General features: G+C 36.3%; 1 protein-coding gene and 1 pseudogene across 4 annotated transcripts in view; one reads left to right on the top strand and one right to left on the bottom strand.

Moving 5' to 3' along the window:
• Positions 1 to 19,196, top strand: part of HERC2 (HECT and RLD domain containing E3 ubiquitin protein ligase 2) — a 235,293-nt gene that overhangs the window by 69,718 nt on the left and 146,379 nt on the right. For all 4 annotated transcript variants that reach the window (XM_055326875.1, XM_055326874.1, XM_055326876.1 and 1 more), the window contains 2 exons: positions 6,774 to 7,025; positions 13,805 to 13,998. In XM_055326875.1, the coding sequence (XP_055182850.1) occupies positions 6,774 to 7,025; positions 13,805 to 13,998 (446 nt within the window). The remainder of the gene's footprint in view (positions 1 to 6,773; positions 7,026 to 13,804; positions 13,999 to 19,196) is intronic.
• On the bottom strand, positions 18,591 to 19,049 carry LOC129510630 (60S ribosomal protein L27a-like; annotated as a pseudogene).

Genomic DNA, 19,196 nt, shown 5'->3' with positions numbered 1-19,196 from the left:
ATCATATGGTTCTTGTCTTTTTTTTATTGATGTAACATGTTGATTGATTTGCAGCTGTTGAACCACTGTTGCAGCTCAGGAATAAATCCCACTTTGTACTGGTGAATACTACTTTTGATGTACTGTTGGATCTTATTGGCTAGTACCTTGATGAGAATTTTTATATCCATGTTCATTAAGGATATTGATCTGTAATTCTCCTTTTTGGTGGGGTCTTTGTCTGGTTTTGGGATCAAGGTAATGCTATTCTCACAGAAAGTGTTTGGAAGTTTTCCTTCCAGTTCTGTTTTTTCTAACAGCTTCAGAAGTGTAGATATATTTTTTTTAAATTTTTCTTTATTTATGATAGTCACACACAGAGAGAGAGAGAGAGGCAGAGACACAGGCAGAGGGAGAAGCAGGCTCCATGCACCGGGAGCCCGATGTGGGATTCAGTCCCGGGTCTCCAGGATCGCGCCCTGGGCCAAAGGCAGGTGCCAAACCGCTGCGCCACCCAGGGATCCCTAGAAGTGTAGATATTAATTCCTCTTTAACTGTTGACATAATTCTACCTGGAGGCCATCTGGTCCTGGACTCTTGTGTGTTGGAAGATTTTTTTATTACTGCTTCAATATCTTTGCTGATTATGGATTTGTTCAGGTTTTCTATTTCTTCCTGTTTCAGTTTTGATAGTTTATGTATTTCTAGGAATGCATCCCTTTTCTTCTAGATTGCCTAATTTGTTGATGTATAGTTGCTCATAATCTGCTCTTATAATTGTATTTCTTCGGTGTTGGTTGTGATCTCTCCTCTTTTATTTATGATTTCATTTATTTGAGTCCTTTTTCTTTTCTTTTTGATAAGCCTGGCTAGAGATTAATTGATTTTACTAATTCAAAGAACCAGCTCCTAGTTTTGTTAATCTGTTCTACCTTTCTTCTGGTTTCGGTTTCATTGATTTCTGCTCTAATCTTTATTAATTTTCTTCTCTTGCTGGATTTAGGCCTTATTTGTTGTTCTTTTTCCAGCTCCTTTAAGTGTAAGGTTAGGTTGGATGTTTGAGACTGTTCTTGTTTCTTGAGAAAGGCTTGTACTGCTATGTACTTCTCTCTTAAGACTGCCTTTGCGGCGTCCCAAAGGTTTTGAACAGTTGTGTTTTTATTTTCATTTGTTTCCATAAAGTTTTAAAATTCTCCTTAATTTCCTGATTGACCCATTCATCCTTTAGCAGGAAGCTTTTAACCTCCATGTATTTGTATTCCTTCCAATTTTTTTCTTGTGATTGAGTTCAAATTTTATAGCATTGTGGTTTCAAAATATGTATGATATAATCTCAGTCTTTTCAAACTTGAGACCTGATTTGTGACCCAGTATATGATCTATTCTGGAGAAAGTTCCATGTGCAATTGAGAAGAATGTGTATTCTTTTGCTTTTAAAAAAAATACTCTGAATATATTTGTGAAGTCCATCTGGTCCAGTGTGTTATTCAAAGCCCTTGTTTCCTTGTTGATCTTTTGCTTAGATGATCTTTCCATCTCTGTGAATGGGGTGTTAAAGTCCCTTACTATTATTGTATTATTATCAACATGTTTCTTTAATTTTGTTATTTATTTGTTTATATATTTGGTTGCTCCCATGTTAGGGGCATAAATATTTACAGTTGCTATATCTTCTTGTTGGATAAGCCCTTTTGTTATGATACAGTGTTCTTCATCTCTTACTATATATAGTCTTTGGTTTAAAATCTAGTTTGTATGACGTAAGGATGGCTATTCCATCCTTCTTTTGATGTCCATGAGCATGGTAAATGGTTCTCCACCCTCTCACTTTCAATCTGGTTGTGTTTTGGGGTCTAAAATGAATTTCTTGAACATGGCATATTGTTGGGTCTTAATTTATTTATCCATTCTGATACCTTATATATTTTGATTAGAACAATTAGTTTATTTACATTCAGAGTACATTTTGAAAGATGTGAATTTAGTGCCATTGCATTACCTCTAAAGTCACTGTTTTTATTGATTGTCTCTGTTCCTTTCTGGTCTTTATTACTTTTTGGCTCTCTGCTCGCAGGATCCCCCTTTAATATTTTTTGCATGGGTGGTTTGTTTGTTTATTGATTGATTGATTGCATGGGTGATTTAGTGTTCACAAATTCCTTTAGCTTTTGTTTGTCCTGGAAACTATTTTTTTTTTATAGTTAATGGAGTATTTATTCTTTATTAAGTAATGGAGTACAACTATTCTGTGTGTGAAGTGGGTTTGAAATATTGTCCCACTTTTATATATCTACGACTGAAACTGAAGTGTTTTATTTATTTATTTATTTATTTATTTATTTATTTATTTATTTATTTATTTACGATAGTCATACAGAGAGAGAGAGAGGCAGAGACACAGGCAGAGGGAGAAGCAGGCTCCATGCACCGGGAGCCTGACGTGGGATTCGATCCCGGGTCTCCAGGATCGCGCCCTGGGCCAAAGGCAGGCGCCAAACCGCTGCGCCACCCAGGGATCCCAAAACTGAAGTGTTTTAAATCTCAGTCCATGCTCTTCCACTTTTTGTTGTTGACAATATTTATCTATCAGAATATGACTAAAATATATCAAACTTTTTTCCTTGATCATCTTGTCACTTCATGATATGTGAAAAAACAGTTTCTTTAAGAGTTAAAGGAAGCTCTTCAAACATGCTTATAATTGATATCTAACAGTTTATTTGCTGATCTGTCCTGGAAACTTTTTTTTTTTTTTATATTTTTTTAATTTTTATTTATTTATGATAGTCACACAGAATGAGAGAGAGAGAGGCAGAGACACAGGCAGAAGGAGAAGTAGGCTCCATGCACCGGGAGCCCGACGTGGGATTCGATCCCGGGTCTCCAGGATCGCGCCCTGGGCCAAAGACAGGCGCTAAACCGCTGCGCCACCCAGGGATCCCATGTCCTGGAAACTTTTTATCTCTCTTTTTATTCTGAAAGACAGCCTTGCTGGATAAATTATTTTTGGCTGCATATTTTTCTCATTTAGCACATGGATTATATATATCATGGCCGCCCTTTCTGGACTGCCAGGTCTTTGTGACCAGGTCTGCTGCCAGTGTTATATGTCTGCCTTTGTGGGTTAAGGGCCTCTTGTCCCAGGGTACTTTTATGATTGTTTCTTTGTCTCTGAGATTTGCAAACTTCATGAGGTGTTGATCCATTTTTATTGATCTTGAGTGGCATTTTCTCTGTTTCCTGGACTTAAATGCCTGTTTCCTTCCCCAGATTAGGGAAGTTCTCAGGTATAATTTGTCCAAATGAACATTCTGCCCCTTCATCTTCTGAGGCCCCCTATTATATGGAATTATGTTGCTTTATGGTGTTGCTGAGTTCTCGAAGGCTTCCTTTATTATCCAGTAGTTGTTATTTTCTTCTCTTCTACTTACGTTCCTTATTTTCCATCGTTTTGTTTTCTATGTCACTGACTCCTCTGCCTTATTCATCCTTGTTAGAGACTCCATTTGTGATTGCATCTCAGTAACAGCATTTTAAATTTTGGCCTGATTAGATTTGAATTTTTTATTTATCCCTAAAGGATTCTCTGGTGTCTTCTATGCTTTTTTCAAGCCCAGCTAGTATCATAATAATTGTTATTTTACATTCTAGTTCTGACATCTTACTTATATCTGTTTTTGATTAAATCCCTGGCAGTGAGTACTACCTTCTGTTCTTTCTTTTGGGGTGAATTTCTCCATCTTGTCATTATGTTGAGAAAAGAATAGAAGAAAATGAGAGAATAGACAAAAATAACAAGAACAACAGAAAAAAAAATGCAGAAGAAAACAAAAAGCAAACAAAGTAAGAAAAACTCAAGAAGTAAAACAATAAAACAACAAACTAGATCTTGGGTATATTTTGGTCTGTTTGTTAAGAGCAACCAGATCCCAAAATATCAAGGAAAGATAAACTCATATATATACAAAAATAAAATAAAATACAATGATAGGCAACCAACATAAAATATATATGTATGTGTGTATATGTATATGTATGTATATATGTGTGTATATATATAATATATATATAAAAATGAAAATTAAAAAAGAAAGAATTGAAAAAATAAGAAAGTACCTGAATGAAAGTAAAACTGAAAGACTAAAGAATAGAAAGAACTCCACAAATGCTATATAGTGTTTTCCTCTAGAGCTGAAGTTCTGCAGATCTCTGTGATTGGTGAACTTGGTGTTAGCTGGTTGTTCCTGCTGGTCTTCTGATGGAGGGCCTGCTGTGCTGATGTTCACGTGCCCTTGCCTTCCATGGTGGAATTTTTCTTCCCTTGTAAGCGGCTCCAGATTGCACTGTGTGCACTGTTTTGCTCCTTGAAGGCTTTCAGCACTGGTTGGGGCAGGCAGGGGATGAAAACGGCAGTGCCTTGATCTTTCTCTCCAGAGCTGGAAGTTTGTGCTCGTCGCTCTTCAGTGAGCCCTCAGAATAGCAGTCAATCACTCTGTCTCCCTGGTTTCTGTCCGAACTCTGTGTTCACTCAGCCTGTGACTAAACTATTTTATCTGAAGCATATGAGTGAGTTTCGAATCTCCAAATGTTACGGATTCGTGAGGTATGGACCCATGCTGTTCCTCCAAAATTCCCTCCAGGATGGAGGGCCGTCTCAACAAGCATCTGCCTTTTGTGCTGAGACTCTGCCCAGAGAATGGTCGTGCGAACATGCAGCAGTTTGCAGTTTATTGTTTGTAGTTCATGGCAACCCAGAGCAGAAGGTTGGCACCTAGACTCATTGTTTACAGCTGGCTTCCCCACTCCTATGTCTGGGAACTCTGTCACACTCAGCCACCTCCATTCTTCTTTTGACCCCTGGGATCCTGAGACCATGCTTTCCCATGAAGGATTCCACCCTGCTTTGCCACCTCAGCACCTTTAATCCAGTGATGTCCCTCACTGTAGCAGACTTTTAAAAGTTCCGGTTTTGTGCTCTGCTGCTTATAATACTTTGTGGTAAACTCCTTAAGCAGGCTCCCTCTCCTCCACAGTTTCCTCAGATATATCACCCCAGATGCCAAGTCTTCCTACTTCTACCTTCCAAAAAGTGGTTGCTTTTCTATTTGTAGCTTTGTAGCATTTCTTTTTCTCAGATGTCTCCATGATTTTGCAGGTGTTCAGAATGATTTGATAACTAGCTGAATTCCAGGGATCAGATGAGCTTAGGGTCCCCTATTCCTCCACCATGTTAACTCTCCTCCTCCCTGGGAATTTCTTTAGTGAGAGGACAAACATCATTTCAGGCATCTTCATGTTCACCTAGGCCCCTTCTCCCTCAAAGGGAGAGACATAGAGGCATCTTACTTCTGCTCCTATGAGTCTTAGAAAAAGATGGTTTCATCAGTCATCTTAAAGTTCTTTTCTTCTGGCATGAAGCTTTCCATTTGACATCTTGTTTTTATGTGTCCAATGTTGAATGATTGATAGATTTTATAAACCTCTTAACCAAGAAGTGTTTTTTAAATAAGCCTTATTAGGATTTGTTATTGAATTCTTTGTGTGAAACTTCTATGTATATAAAACTGTGTTGTTTTGACTTAATTGCCTTGATTGGAAACTGCATGCTGTTTACTTCACAGCGGCGTTTCTTTGGTGCAGATATCGTATAGGGAAATGTCCCTGCTACATTACTGTTTTTTGAGATGACTGGTAGAAGCATCCTGTCCTGTGCGGTCTGGTTCTAGGGTGACAGGGTCACTGAAAGCATTGGAGAAAGTGGGAATTGCCAGCTGGGCTGTGTGAACAATAGGCATTTTGCAAAACATTTAAGTATATGCATATTCTCTGATATTTGTGTATGGGTTTACTGAGTTGAGCATTGGTGTGTTTATGTCATTGACTGCCTATTAGTGTATCATCTCCAATTTTAGTTCAGGGATTGGCTGTTTTTTCAAATAGACTTGTATTGGAATGCCACCTTGCTTACGTATTGTTTGTGGCTGCTTTCTGTGACATTGGAACAATTGAATATTTGTGACAAAAATCACCTTGTCCACAAAGCCTAAAAATACTTACCATCTGAACTTTTTGTTAAAATTTGTTGATCTTTAGTTGTTTATCTAAAATAGAGAGCAAGAACTTAGTCACTTACAGAGCAATTTAGTTTCTTTTTTTTTTACATTTCTTCTCATTTCTCTTCCTCTACAGTTTTTACCTGTTTTTTTCAAAAATTCACATTTTTTGCCTTTTTACAAAGCTTTTAGCTTAGTTGTCAGAGTAAAAAAAAAAAACCAACCACATTTTTGTAATTTACTTTATTCCTTTATTTAATATTTAATTAGAGTATACTAACCAAATGTTATTGGAAAAAAGTGCTGTCATGCAGTTAATTTGTGGTGGGTATGACAGGAACACTGTGGAGGCAAGACCTGAGAGACAGTGGCAGAGAGCTGCAACTGTGTATGATGGGTCCAATTATGGTATTTTATGGAGGCACTGGAGCTGTGTTCTGTGTTCACTACTTGGTTGATCTGAACCCAGTCATTGAACCCAAACCAGTTAGAGTCAGGACTTTATAATTTTTTTAGCTAAAACAAAAAGAAAACCCAGCTATCCTTTTCTTAATTGGTTCTTTATTAACCTGAAGTATAAACTAGATTTCATTTGGTTAGTAGTCATCTGTATTGTGTTAACTGTATATATTAGTGGTCTAGATTTGTTACAAGTTATATTCAGTATTCGCAGCCACCTAAAAGTTGCATTAAGATATGCAGTTATTTTTACTTAAATATAAATATATTTGTATTTTTTAGGTCAGGTGTGGTCTTGGGGAGACGGTGACTATGGGAAATTGGGCAGAGGTGGTAGTGATGGATGCAAAACACCAAAGCTTATTGAAAAACTTCAAGACTTGGATGTTGTGAAAGTTCGATGTGGAAGTCAATTTTCTATTGCTTTGACAAAAGATGGCCAAGTTTATTCATGGGGAAAAGGTGACAACCAGAGACTTGGACATGGAACAGAGGAACATGTTCGTTATCCCAAACTCTTGGAAGGCTTGCAAGGTGAGTGAAAAATGTAAACTTTTAAAACTTTTTGAATCTTTTTCTTTAGGAATTTTTTAAAGTTCGCAGGTTTTTCTCTTTTTTTACATAATATTTTATGAATATTAGAAGGCTTTTACCCATATTTTCATAGGTATAGATAATGAATGGAAAGTGGTTTTGTTTCTGTTAAAAATGGCATAGAATTATTCTCACCAGATTTCATTTGAAACTTATTCAGTTTTACTAATATTGATAAGTCCTTTTTGGGGCTGGTATCTATTCATTACTAAGTAAGCTGGTCTTAGTGAGATTAACTTCTGTTGGTGAGGTCATCTATAGTTATACTGTAGACATTGCTAAGATGATGGATATGCATGGTGCTGTGGGACCACAGTGGGAGATAGGATTAGTGTGCTTGGAGTGGTCTCATTTGAGCTTATCCTTGATGGGTAAATCCTGCTTGTCTGGTTACAAGCTCATCCAGCATGCATTCTAGATAGAATGGGAGCCAAGGCATGTACTTGTGCTTTGCAGATGCCTTCTGAATTGTGGGAAAAGTTGGTGATTGGTGTATCAGGTGACCTGTAGTGCTTTAAAGGGGGTTGGCAAACTGTTTTTTTTTTTTTTAATTTTTTATTTATTTATGATAGTCACACACACACAGAGAGAGAAAGAGAGACAGAGACACAGGCAGAGGGACAAGCAGGCTCCATGCACCGGGAGCCCGACGTGGGATTCGATCCCGGGTCTCCAGGACCGCGCCCTGGGCCAAAGGCCGGCGCTAAACTGCTGCGCCACCCAGGGATCCCCCAAACTGTTTTTTTTTTTAAAGGAGTAGACTAATAAATATTTTAGGTTGGAGTACCATACGTTGTATGGCTCAACTACTTTTTCTTCTTTTGTAGCCCGAAAGGAGCCATAGATAATATATAAACATGGGCCTGTCTGTGTTGTAGTACAACTTTATGCATAAAAATAGTCCTTGGCCTTTGTTTGGCATGAGGGATAAAATTTGTTGAATCTCTGAGCTGGATTCTACTTATGTTTTTGCTTTTTTTCAAGGGAGTTTGGAAGTGAGGCTTTTACATGGGACTTGCTAGTTTCTTTTCTCATCATTTTCATTTTATAACATTAATACCTTGGGGTGACTGGGTGCCTCAGTTGGTTAAGCATCTGATTCTTGGTTTTGGCTCAGGTTGTGATCTCAGGGTCATGAGATGGAGGGACTGTGCTTGGTATGGAGTCTGCTTGAAATTCTCTCTCTCCCTCTCCCCTTTCCCCACTCATGCATGCATGTGATATCTCTCTCTCTCTCTCTCGTACATTTTTTTTATTGGAGTTCGATTTGCCAACATACAGTATAACACCCAGTGTTTAGATAATCCCATCAAGTGCCCTCCTCAGGGCCCGTCACCCAGTCACCCCATCCCCCTGCCCACCTCCCCTTCCACTACCCCCTCCCTGTTCATTTCCCAGAGTTAGGAGACTCTCATATTCTGTCACCCTGATTTTTTCCCACTTACTTTCTCTCCATTCCCCTATAATCCCTGCTACTATTTTTAATATTCCCCGTATGAGTGAAACCATAGGATGAGTGTCCTCCTTTGATTGACTTACTTCACTCAGCATAATATCCTCCAGTTCCATCCATGTTGAAGCAAGTGATGGGTATTTGTCATTTCTAATGGCTGAGTAATATTCCATTGTATATATAGACCACATCTTTATCCATTCATCTTTTGATGGACACTGAGGCTCCTTCCACAGTTTGGCTATTGTGGACATTGCTGTTATAAACATTGGGGTGCAGGTGTCTTGGCTTTTCACTGCATCTGTATCTTTGGATAAATCCCCAGCAGTGCAATTGCTGGGTTGTAGGGTAGTTCTACTTTTAACTCTTTGAGGAACCTCCACATGGTTTTCCAGGGTGGCTGTACCAATTTACATTCCCACCAACAGTGCAAGAGGGTCCCCCTTTCTCCACATCCTCTCCAACATTTGTTGTTTCCTGTCTTGTGAATTTTCACCATTCTCACTGGTGTGAGGTGGTATCTTATTGTGGTTTTGATTTGTATTTCCCTGATGGCAAGTGATGTGGAGCATTTTCTCATGTGCTTGTTGGCCAAGTCCATGTCTTCCTCTGTGAAATTTCTGTTCATGTCTTTTGCCCATTTCATGATTGGATTGTTTCTTTGCTGTTGAGTTAATAAATTCTTTACAGATCTTGGATACTCTCCCTCTCTGTCTTTTAAAAAAAAATCAATAAAATACTTGAAACATATTAATACCTTGATGACAAGGTATTATGGTGTTTATTATTTTCTAAGTTTCTGAGATAAGTTGTAGGATAATACCACTGGTTGTATGCTATGGAGCTGTGTTTGAATTTCATTAACCTTCTTGTTTATATTTTTTTCACTTAGTAAAGGAAATCTGCTTCCTCAGCTCTATTTATTAGATACAGAGATACCTTACTATGAAAGCATTTAAATGACTGATGGTGCAATTATTTTGGCCAGTGTCAACTTTTGATAGGCTCTTAAGAAAGAACTGTTCTCATTCTTCTGGTAGAGTTTTGGAGCTGAATTATATTTTATGTCTGTTTTCAGACTACAATCTAATTATACTAAAAATTAATAACAAGGATGGTTGGAAAATCCCCAAATACATGGAGATTCAACAACAAACTTCCAAATAACTTATGGTCAACGAAAAAAATCTTAAGAGAAATTTTAAAATATTTTGAAATAAATGAAAATAAAGATAAAATTTGTGGGATGCAGTGAAAACAGTGCTTAGAAGGCAATTTATAGCATTGAATGTGTATATTAGAAAAGAAGAAAAATCTAAGTAATCGTTGTGTATAGAAAAGAAAACCATTAACAAAATGTAAAGGTGGGGCATCTGGGTGGCTCAGTTGGTTAAGCGTCCAACTTTTGATATTGGTGAGATCAGGGTTGTGAGATTGAGCCCCACACTGCGCTCTGCACTGGATGTGGAGCCTGCTTAAGATTTTCTTTCTCCCTCTGCTTCCCCTGCAGTCCCTGCACACTTTCTCTCTCTCAAAACAAAAAAGTAAAGGCAACCTATAGAATGGGAGAAAATATTTGTAAATCATATCTCTGATAAAGGGTTAATTTCCAAAACATATAAAGGACTCTTACAGTTTAATAGCAAAACACACATAAAAACTAACTCAAAACCAGTTTTATTAAAAGTTGGCCAGAAGACCTGAGTAGGCATTTTTCCAAAGATGACTTATAGATGGCCAACAGATACATGAAAAAGGTGCTCAGAATCATTAATCATCAGAGAAATGCAGATCAAAACCACAAGTGAGAAAACACTTCATACCTGTTTGAATGGCTATCAAAAAGACAAGAAATAGAAGTATTGATGAGGATGTGGAGACAAAGACACTCTTGTGCACTGTTTATAGGAATGTAAATTGGTATGGCACTGTGGCAAACAGTAAGGAGGCTTCACCAAAAATTAAAAAAAGAACTGCCGTATGATCTAACAATTCTACTTCTGGGTGTTTATCTGAAAGAAGTAAATATGCTAACTCAAAAAGGTATTTGCATCCTCATGTTTGTTGCAGCATTATTCACAGTAACCAATATCTGGAAACAACCTTAGTGTCCCATTGGTAGATGAGTAGATAGAGAAATGTAGTGTATACATATGATGGAATATTATTCAGACATAAAAATAAGGTAATTCTTCCATTTTTGTTAACATGGATGGATATTAAGGGCATTATATTAAGTAAATAGGTCAGATAGAGAAAGAGAAACACTAGATCATCTTACTTATATGGGAATCTAAAAAACTACTGTCCCCAAAACTCCCCCCAAAACCATAGATGCAAAGAATAGATTGTTGGTTGCCAGAAGGGGAGGTTAGAGGGTTGGGTGATAATGGGTGAAGGTAGTCAAAAAGTACAAATTTCTAGTTGTGAAATAAGTCCTGGGGATATAATATACAGCGTGATGTATAACAGTAGTTAATTGCACTTTATTGAATATATGAAAGTTGCCAAGAGAATAGATCTTAAAAGCTCTCATCACAAGAAAAAAATTGTAATTATGTATGGTTATGGATGTTAAAATATATATCAGTAGTTTCCACCTTAGACAACTGGATAAAGGAGAACAGATTAAATCCAAAATAAGAAGAAGGAAAGAAATAATGAGAATTAGAGAAGAAACCAATGAAATTGAAAACAAAATCAATAGAGAAGATCAAGGAAACCAAAAGCTGATTCTTTGAAAAGATTAATAAAATCAATACACCTTTAACTAGGCTAAGAAAAAAAGGAAAACAGGCCACAAATTACTAATGTCAGAAATGATACAGAAGAACTCAGTACAGATCCTATTAACATTGTAAAGATGATAAAGGAATACTAAGAACAACTCTCTGTCCACAAATTTGGTAACTTAGATGAAATGAACCATTTCTTTAAAAGACACATTTGCCAAAATTCATACAAGAAATAGACAAACTGAATAGGCTCATATCTCTTAAAGAAATTGAGTCAATAATTAGTAACTTTCCAAAACAGAAAGCATGAGGCCCAGATGGGTTTACTAGTAAATTCCACCAGATGTTTGTTTTTTTTTTTTAAATTTTTATTTATTTTATGATAGTCACAGAGAGAGAGAGAGAGGCAGAGACACAGGCAGAGGGAGAAGCAGGCTCCATGCACCGGGAGCCCGACGTGGGATTCGATCCAGGGTCTCCAGAATCGTGCCCTGGGCCAAAGGCAGGCGCCAAACCGCTGTGCCACCCAGGGATCCCTCACCTCCAGATGTTTAAGGAAGAAATTTCTCTATAATCTTTTTTCAGAGGATGGAAGCAAAGGGAATATTTTTTTAATTCATTCTGTGAGGCCAGCATTACCCTAATACCAAAACCAGACAAAAATATTATTAGAAGAAAATTACAGACCAACATCTCTCATGAATATAGATGCAAAAATCTTGAACAAAATATTAGCAAATAAAATTCAACGGTGCATAGAATTAAAACATCACTACCAAATTGAATTTATTCTACGTATGCAATGCTGGCTAGTTCAACATTCAAAAACCAGTTCAATGTAATCCATCAAATCAAGAGAAGATTAAGAAAAATCACTGATCATATTAGTAAATGCAGAAAAAGCATTTGATAAAATCTAATACCTGTTCATGATAAAAAAACTCAGCAAACTAGGAATATATAGAGAGAATGTGATTAATTTGATAAAGAATATCTACAAAAATTCTACAGCTAACATCATACTTAATGGTCAGAAATATAATGCTTTCCCATTAAGATCAAATATAAGGAAAAGATGTCTCATCTCACCATTTCTTTTTAAAATCATATTAGAAGTTCTAGCTAATGCAGTTAAACAGCAAAAGGATGTTAAAGGCATATAGTTTGAGAAGGAAGAAATAAAACTGTCTTTGTTCACAGATGACATGAGTGTTTATGTAGAAAATCTGAAAGGATCAACAAAAAAGCTGGAAGTAATAAGTAATTATACCAGAAATGCAGGATACAAAGTTAATATATCAAAATTGACTTGGTATATACTGTAGTTCCTGTATACTAGCAACTAAGCAGTGGAATTTGAAATAAATACAAAATACTGTTTACATTAGTATTAAAGTGAAATAGGTGTAACTCTAACAAAATAAGTACAAGACCTACATGAGGAAAGAGAAGAAACCAATGAAATTGAAAACAGAAAATCAGTAGGAGAAGATCAAGGAACCAAAAGCTGATTGTTTGAAAAGATTAATAAAACCAATGAATAGGTAGGTATAACTCTAACAAAATAGGTACAAGACCAATTTGAAGTCATAGATACAATTCTAAGTACAGAACCTATATAAGGAAAATTATAAAACTGATGAATGAAATCAAAGGAGAACTAATAAATTGAGAGATATTTTTTGTTTATGGATAGGAAAGCTGAATCTTGTCATTTTTTTCTGTCTTGATCTTTGGATTTAGTGCAGTCTCAGTCAAAATCTCAGCAAGTTATTGGGGATATTGACAAACTTATTCTATATTTTATGCAGAGAGGCCAAAGACCTAAGATAGCTAACACAGTATTGAAGGAGGAGAGCAGGTTGGAGGACTGACACTACCCAAATTCAAGATTTAATATAAAGCTACATTAATCAAAACAGTATGACATTGATTAAAATATAGACAGGTCATTGGAACAAGATAGCTCAGAAATAGACCACTACATACAGTAATTGATCTTTGACAAGGGAGCCAAGGCAATACAAGGAAGTTGGAACAAGTAGACATTCACAGGGAGAAAAGAAAAGTGAATGGATAATTGATAATGGAGGATGCTATGCATGTGTTGGGGTGGGAAATATATGGGAAATCTCTGTGCTTTTTCCTTAATTTTGTCATGAACCTAAAAATATTCTAAAAGTAGAAAGTCTCAATGAGGCAAAAAAGAATATACTTTGTATGGTTATACCTTAGGACAGGAGAATAAGATTTAATAATTAAAATACACTTGTCTTTTTCTGAATGAAAATCTGAATAAGGAGACAAAAGTAACTTTTTTTGTACTAAGGTAATTTTCAGACTTTAGATCTTAATAAATTGTAGCTAGTGAAACATAATGAGTTTTAATAACATACCTGAAGCAGATGAATTATGTATAATATTAAGGCAGTTAACTATCTTTTAGAAATTGACATTAAATACCTCCTGACCTGAATGACCTATAGTAGAAGTCAGGTGTGAAGCTGTATTGTGTCACTCTTTCCTCCTAGGGAAGAAGGTAATTGATGTGGCTGCAGGCTCCACCCACTGTCTGGCTCTGACTGAGGACAGCGAGGTCCATAGCTGGGGGAGCAATGACCAGTGCCAGCACTTTGACACCTTGCGTGTGACCAAGCCTGAACCCGCTGCGCTGCCAGGACTGGATACCAAGCACATAGTTGGAATTGCTTGTGGACCTGCTCAGGTACCGTGTAGCTAGTGTGGAATAGATATGTTGTGGAATTTAGGCTTCCTGTCCTCCACTGTTGGTATGTAGAATAACCATTGATATGTGTGTGTGTGTTGTCCTTAGATCCGGTAGATGTAGTGAACTCACATTACTTAATGGAGTTCATGTTGATTCCCTGGGGTTTTCTTCAGAAACAGTTATGTTGGCTGAACATGGAGACAGTTTTATTTCTTCTTTTCTCTATATTTCTTTCCCTTACCTTATGCACTGGCCAGGACTTCCAGTATGATGTTGAAGAGTGGTGAGAGGGCAGGGCACATACATCCTTGTTCCTGATTATAGTCGGAAAGCATTTAGTCTTTCACCATTTGCTAGGATGTTGGCTGTATGATTTTTTTTTAGTAGTTGCCTTATTATCAGATTAAGGAAATTCCCTTTAACTCCTACTTTTTGGAGAGTTTTTCCTGATCCTGAATAGGTACTGAATTTTGTCAAATGCCTGGACCCTGGGATCAGGCCCTGACCCAAAGGCAGATGCTCAACCACTGAGCCACCCAAGCATCCCAAAAATTGTTTCTTTAAGAGATAACAGAACTATTTAGAATGTTTCTTCTTGAGTGAGTTTTCCTGGTTTGTGGCACTCAGGGAGTTGTTCTGTTTCATCTAAGTTGTCTGATTTTTGTGTATAATGTTTTCCTTAGTATTCATTTACTAAACTTTCAAAGTCTTTGGGGTCTGCAGTAATACTGTATTGGTAATTTTTGTTCTATTTTTCTTTGTCAGTTTGGCTAGAGACCATTTTATTGATCTTTTTAAATAACTAGATTTCAGTTTAATTTCCCCCTTTAGGGCAGCCCTGGTGGCGCAGCAGTTTAGCGCCGCCTGCGGCGCGGGGTGTGATCCTGGGGACCCGGGAATGGGTCCCGCGTCGGGTTCCCTGCGTGGGGCCTGCTTCTCCCTCTGCCTGTGTCTCTGCCTCTCTCTCTCTCTCTCTCTCTCTCTCTCTATGTCTCTATGTCTCTATGAGTAAATAAATAAAATCTTAAAAAAAAATTCCCCCTATATATTTCATTGGTTTATTCTCTTGTCTTAATCCCCTTCCGCCCCCTTCAGTTTGCTTTGGATTATATTTATTTATTTATTTATTTATTTATTTGTTTGTTTGTTTTCTTCAAGAGGAAGCTTAGGTTAATTTTAGACCTTTCTTCTTTTGTAATATGTAATCACTTGATGCTATAAATTTCCCTCTGAACAGTCCTTTAATGCACCAATACATTTTGATAATTTTCATTTTTTGTTCAGTTCAAAATATTCTCTAATTTCTCTCAAGAATTGCTTTATGACCTATGGATTATTGTGTGATTTAATTTCAAAGTGGAGATTTTTCTGTTACCATTTTGTTACTGATTTCTAGTTTAATCTTACTGTGATTAGAGAACAAACTATCTGATTTTAATTCTTCTAGATTTGTTAAGATTTATGTTATGTCTCAGGATATGTTTTCTTAACTGAATGTTCAGTGTGTGTTTGAAAAGAGTTATGTATTTTGTGGTTGATGTATTTTGCTGATACTGGGTAAAGTATTCTATAAATGTCAAATCCAGTCATTGATGGTATTATTCAGTTCTATAGCATTTTTGATTTCCTGTCTGCTTGTTCTGTCCCTTTCTAGGAGGGTAGAATTGATATTTCCAAGTATAATTATGTACTTCTCCATGTTATTTTTCAGTTCTATCAGGTTTTTTAAAATATTAATGCTTTTGGTCATTAAAAAAATTATGGTCAGCTCTACAGTGGTGTTGAATATATTCATGAGATTGTATAACCATCACTGCTATTCGTCTCCAGACTTTGTCATCATCCCAAATAGAAATTGTACCCATTAAACAGTTGCTCTCCATTTCTCCTCCTCCGGTCCCTAGTAACCTCAAATTTACATTCTGTTTCTGCAGATTTGCCTATTCAAGATACCTCATATAAATGGAATCATATAATATTTGACCTTTTATGTCTGGCTTGTTTCACTTATTTGGCATAAGGTTTTCAAGGTTGATCCATGTTGAAGCATGTTTCAGGATTTTATTCTTTTTAAAGGCATAATAATATTCTACTATATGTATATCCCACATTTTACTCATTCGTTTCTCCTTCGATGGACACATGAATTGTTTGTACTTTTTGGCTGTTGTGAATAATACTGCTATGAATATTAGTGTACAAATGTCTATTTGAGTCTCTACTTTCAGTGTTTTTGAATATATATCTAGAACGGGGAAGGCTGGATCATCTGGTACTGATGAAGACGTTGAGGAACTGTCAAACTTTTTCCACAGCAGTTGCATGTTTTTTACATTCCCACCAGATAGACACAAGGGTTTCAGCTTTTCCACGTTTTTGTTGACACTGGCTACTTTCTGCTTTCCTTTTTGTTTGTTTGGAGCCATCCTAGTGGGTGCAAAGTGGTATTTCACTGTGGTTCTGATCTGCACTTACCTAATAGAAAAGATGTTGAGCATCTTTTCATGTGCTTATTGACCATTTATATATCTTCTTTGGGGAAATGTCGATTAAGTCCTTTGCACCTTTTTTGAATTGTGGTTTTTGTTTTTATTTCTTTTTTGAGGAGTTCTTGATATATTGTGGCTATTAATCCCTTATCGAGTATATGATTTACACTATTTTTTTTCCCTTTCTCTACATGTCCTTTCATTCTGTTGATAGTGTCCTTTGATGCTCACAAGTTTTAAATTTTGAATAAGTCCATTTTATTTTTTCTTATTTTGCCTATGCTTTTGATGTTATATATATGTATATCTCTCTCCAAGAAATCCACTGTCATGTAGATTTTACCCAGTATTTTCTTCTAATTAGATTCATGGGAATTTGCCAATGTCATAGGTCTTGTTTACTGTAGCTATATAAGAAGTTTATATTCTAGTTCCTTTGCCTTTCTATATAAAGTTTAGAATACTTAGCTCTCTTGGCAAAAACATCTTGCTTGGACTTTAATAAGAATTGTGTTCAACCTCTTAGCAGTTTGTGGAGAATTGCCAGTTTTGCTATATATACTCCTTCAATCAGTGAAAATGGTGTGTCTAAACATTTATTTACATCTTCTTGATTTCATTTATCAACATTTCCAGTGTATAAATCCTTTACATGTTTTGTTAGATTTACATCTTTTACTTTTAACCTGCCTGTCTCAAGTATAGTGAGTTTCTTGGTCACTATTGTATAGGTGCTTTTTTTTTTTTTTTTAATTCTTGAGCCAATCTGTCTTTTAATTGGTATATTTACTATAATTTTTGACATAGATATAGTTCTTCCGTTTTATTGTTTGTCTTTTGTTTGTTTTCTATTACTTATTTCTCTATTGTGCTTTTCCTGCCTTTTTTGGAGCATATGAACATTTTTTTAGTATTCCACTTTATTTTGAATTTGACTATTTTTTTATATAGGTTTTTTTTTTTAGTGGTTGCTGTAGGTTTTACCATATACATACTTAACTCTTTGTAGGCTACTTAGAATCAGTATTTACCATTTTAATTGGAATGTAGAAACCTGTTGTTTAATTTTCAAGTACTTGGAGATTTTTCTATTTTTTTATATCTAGTTTTTATTGATGTCTAGTTTCTATTGTTGGTTTCTAGCTTAATTTTACTATGTTTAGAGAACATACTCTGATTTCAGTTTTTAGATAATTATTTTATGATTAAATATTCTAAATATGACTGTATTCTGTTGCTGAGTGTTGTATAAATGTCAATTTATTCTACTTCATTGATCATTTTCGGTTTGTTCTGTGTTATTAGGAGGGTAGTTTTGCTATCTTTATATATTTGGATTTATCTGTTTCTTGTTTCATTTCTATCAGTTTTTACTGCCATATGTTTTATAGTTCTGTTATTAGGTGCACATAATTCAACATTGTTCAGTCTTCTTGGTGAATTGACCCATTTATCATTATATAAAGTTCTGTCTTTAGCCCTGGCAATTTCTTTCCTCCAAAGTTTGCTGATATTAGTATAGCTAATCCTTTACCTAGCCCTCTTTAATCTTTATATTTAAGGTAGATTTCTTTAAGGTTGATACCATATTTAAGTTTTGGTTTTTATACATCTTGACAAGGATGTATACTTTTGTTTGGAGGTTTAGACCATTTAAAGTTAATGTAATTGGGCAGCCCGGGTGGCTCAGCAGTTTAGTGCTGCCTTTAGCCCAGGGCCTGATCCTGGAGACCTGGGATCCAGTCCCATGTCAGGCTCCCTGTATGGAACCTGCTTCTCCCACTGCCTGTGTCTCTGTTTCTGTATCTCTGTCTGTCTTTCATGAATAAATAAATAAAACCTTAAAAATAAAAGTTAATGTAATTATTTATAAGTTGGATTTATTTCTAACATTGTTTGTTTTTTGTTTGCTTTTTTATATTTCTTTGTCTTTTCCTGACTTCTTTGGGGTTATTTGAATAAGTTGTAGTATTCCTTTTTAACTTACTGAGTTGTTTCTTTGTGTAGTTTTTTAGTGGTTGCTCTAGAGATTAAATATACCTGATCTTTCCTTATTATTATTATTATTTTTTAAAAGCACTTGTTAGCATTTAATGAACCTCCCCCTATGTGGCTTCAAGCTACTAGAATGCAGGCGCCCCCCACGCCCTTTATCGTCTCAGCTCTTCTACTGAAGAATTTGGCCTTCACGATGACAGGCTGTTTTGGGAGTTTTCCCTTTCCCAAAACTTTGTAGTAGCCCCATCGCACCACATCGATAATAGGAGCAGCTCCAGTCTTGTTTTTGGCAGCATTTACCCGTGTCTGCTCACTGACTAAGGTCCACAGTTTATCAAGGTTGACAGTTGGGCAGAAGCTCTGGTTCCTCTTTAAGTGGTAATGTCTCATACCGACTTTTCCAAAGTAACCTGGGTGATATTTGTCGAAGTTGATCCTGTGATGATGCATGCCACCAGCATTACCCTGGCCTCCTGGGTGCTTCCGGTGTTTGTCGATGTGTTCGTGGCCGTGGCTCACGTGGCCCCGAAGTTCCCGGGTCTACCTCAGTCTGGATGGCATGTTGGCGGCCCAGAGGAAAAAGCGTGAACTTTCATTATTTACTTAGAGTTACTTTTAACTGTTCAGGTGGATTATGATCCTCTTTGTCATCCATTAAAGTGCATCAGTAATTTTGAGAGTGAAAGGATTTTCAACTTTTTATCTTTT

This window comes from Nyctereutes procyonoides, unplaced genomic scaffold, assembly GCF_905146905.1.
Source record: "Nyctereutes procyonoides isolate TBG_1078 unplaced genomic scaffold, NYPRO_anot_genome, whole genome shotgun sequence".
Classification (NCBI taxonomy): Eukaryota; Metazoa; Chordata; class Mammalia; order Carnivora; family Canidae; genus Nyctereutes; species Nyctereutes procyonoides.
The sequence above is the reverse complement of the archived record's forward strand: the minus strand, read 5'-3'. Positions and strand labels throughout refer to the sequence as shown.